The 2,237-nt window shown below is 40.9% G+C and overlaps 1 protein-coding gene across 1 annotated transcript; it reads left to right on the forward strand.

Annotated features, from left to right (window-relative positions):
- Positions 1-393: 393 nt before the first annotated feature.
- LOC131163567 (F-box protein At5g49610-like) lies at positions 394-1,647 on the forward strand. The gene has a single exon (XM_058120158.1). It carries the CDS (start codon positions 394-396, stop codon positions 1,645-1,647), a length of 1,254 nt encoding a protein of 417 aa, XP_057976141.1.
- Positions 1,648-2,237: the final 590 nt, after the last annotated feature.

Consider the following 2,237-nt stretch of genomic DNA (forward strand, 5'->3'; position numbering starts at 1 on the left):
ATTTCAGTTCCACAATATCCGATTGATATAACTATAGATATATGTAAATATATTTTGAATTTTGTATTTTAAATTTTGTATTTTGAATTTTGATTCTTTCCTATTTTATAGAAATACAACGTTTACCTCCTCCATATAGTTAAGGAAGATTTCAGCCATTACACTTTGTTTTGTTAAACATCTTTACGGATATTGTGGAATCAAAATTGATTTAGCAAATATATATGCATCATATATATACACACACACAAAGGTAGAACAGATTGAGCGATCAAACTGCCGCCTCCACTCTAGTTGTGTGCGTGCATTATAAGAGAGAGAACAGATTGAGCCATCACGCTGCCTCCTCCACTCTAGTTGTGCGTGTGCATTATGAGAGAGAGAGAGAGGACTATGGACAATATCAATGAGAGACTAACAGATGACATGTTGGTCGAAATTTTGCATCGCATGCCTTGCAAATTTGCGGCGAGGTGCAAGTGCGTGTGCAAGCGTTGGTCCTCCCTCCTCTCCACTCGTTTCTTTCACAGCCGCTTCGATTTGCGAGTAGCCCAGATGATCGGAAAGCACCATTTGCAGAGGTTCGGCGTCACCGTGTCAGCCCCAAATCATCAAGTACTCATAACTCCTGAAGTCATCCCACCCGGGCTTCACGAATTCACCCTTGATTTCCTCCCCGATGTTTACAAGAGAAAAAAGAAGGATTGCGTTGTGGGCTCATGCAACGACTTGTTCTTGTGCTCCACAAAAGGCAGCAAGTACTGCGTTTGCAACCCTTTCACCAGGCAATGGATTTCCCTGCCTCCTGTCTCCTGTCCCAAAAGCCTCGTACGCATTGGATTCGTATGTGACCCATTCGGCCATACACAAGAAAAAGGAAAAGGAAAAGAAAAAGAAGAAAGAAGAGGAGGTAACACAACTACGTTTAAGGTGGTCCGCCTTTTTCGGTTTGATTATATCATCGAGGGTTCATCCGAGTTAGATATGGAGTTCTTCTGTTCGGAGAAATGGGAGTGGGAGTGCAGAGTGGTAGTCTTGCCTCCAGAAAGGCGGCTCCGGTACGTGGGATTTCCCTATTGGCCGGCCGTTCCCTACAAAGGATGTTTGCATTGGATCGTGTCAGGGAAAGATATTCTTGTCTTCGATCCTTACAACATTGATATTAACAGCAATGAGATTTGCAGACTCATTGGAACTCCCGGAGATGCAAACCCGAGGTGTAGTCTCGATGCCTTGGGGGTGTGTTGCGGCTGCCTGCGGATATCTCAGTGGGCTAGTACTGGGGTGTTGAGCATTTGGGAACTCGACGACAATGAGCCAAGGGAGAGCGACGGGTGCCCGTGGGGTCTGGTGCACCGAGTTAACATGCGAGAGGAGATAAGTTGGAAGAAGAAGGGTTGCCGGCCGCCCGGTTGGGTAAATAAGGATCTATTAAAGGCTCAGGTGATAGCCTTCCATCCTTACGATTCTAATGTTGTGTATTTGAGGTATCCTAAATCGGTACTTGAGTGTGACTTCGGAGCCGGAATTTTGAAGGTAGCTGCAAGGCGTCCATGTGAAGAATTCTATGGTGCAGGCAGAGTGTTTACGCTTGTATCCCCAACTTGGCCAACTCCGATGCCTCGACAATGCCCCCTCCCCCTCTAATGCAACACTGCAACAGACATCCCCCAGCTAAGAGAAAGACTTAATGACACCGTATGTATGTATGTATGTATGTATTATTATTATTATTATTATTTTGTTGTTGTTATTATTATTATTATCTTATCTATCTTGCCTATCAGTGCTACAAATTAACTTAGAATTCTATGAATAATCCTTATCATATATTTCTTTTTTAACTAAAATAATAAATAATTACTTACACCCCAGAAAGGTTTTGAATTCCGATTTATATCGATTTCAACGAGATGTAATATAAAATTATTTTAAAATTTCAAACACAAGAACAATTATTTTCATCATTTGCACAAAAAAAAAAAAATGTTTTGCCCTAACTCTATAATATTATAGAGGGGAAACTACGATCATTTGTTTGCATGTTTCCTTCTTTCGTGTAATATTTAGATAATATTTTAAATGTTTGTTGAAAATTAGTATCTCCAAGAAGGCATAATCATATGACTTCTGTGTTAAAGATCTCTAACTTAAATCATAAGAGGAGCAAAAACGAGTATGAGATAAGAGATGAACTACCTCCCATTATATATAGTCTAGACCTAGTTTAGGTCGCT

Source organism: Malania oleifera, chromosome 9 (genome assembly GCF_029873635.1).
Source record: "Malania oleifera isolate guangnan ecotype guangnan chromosome 9, ASM2987363v1, whole genome shotgun sequence".
Classification (NCBI taxonomy): Eukaryota; Viridiplantae; Streptophyta; class Magnoliopsida; order Santalales; family Ximeniaceae; genus Malania; species Malania oleifera.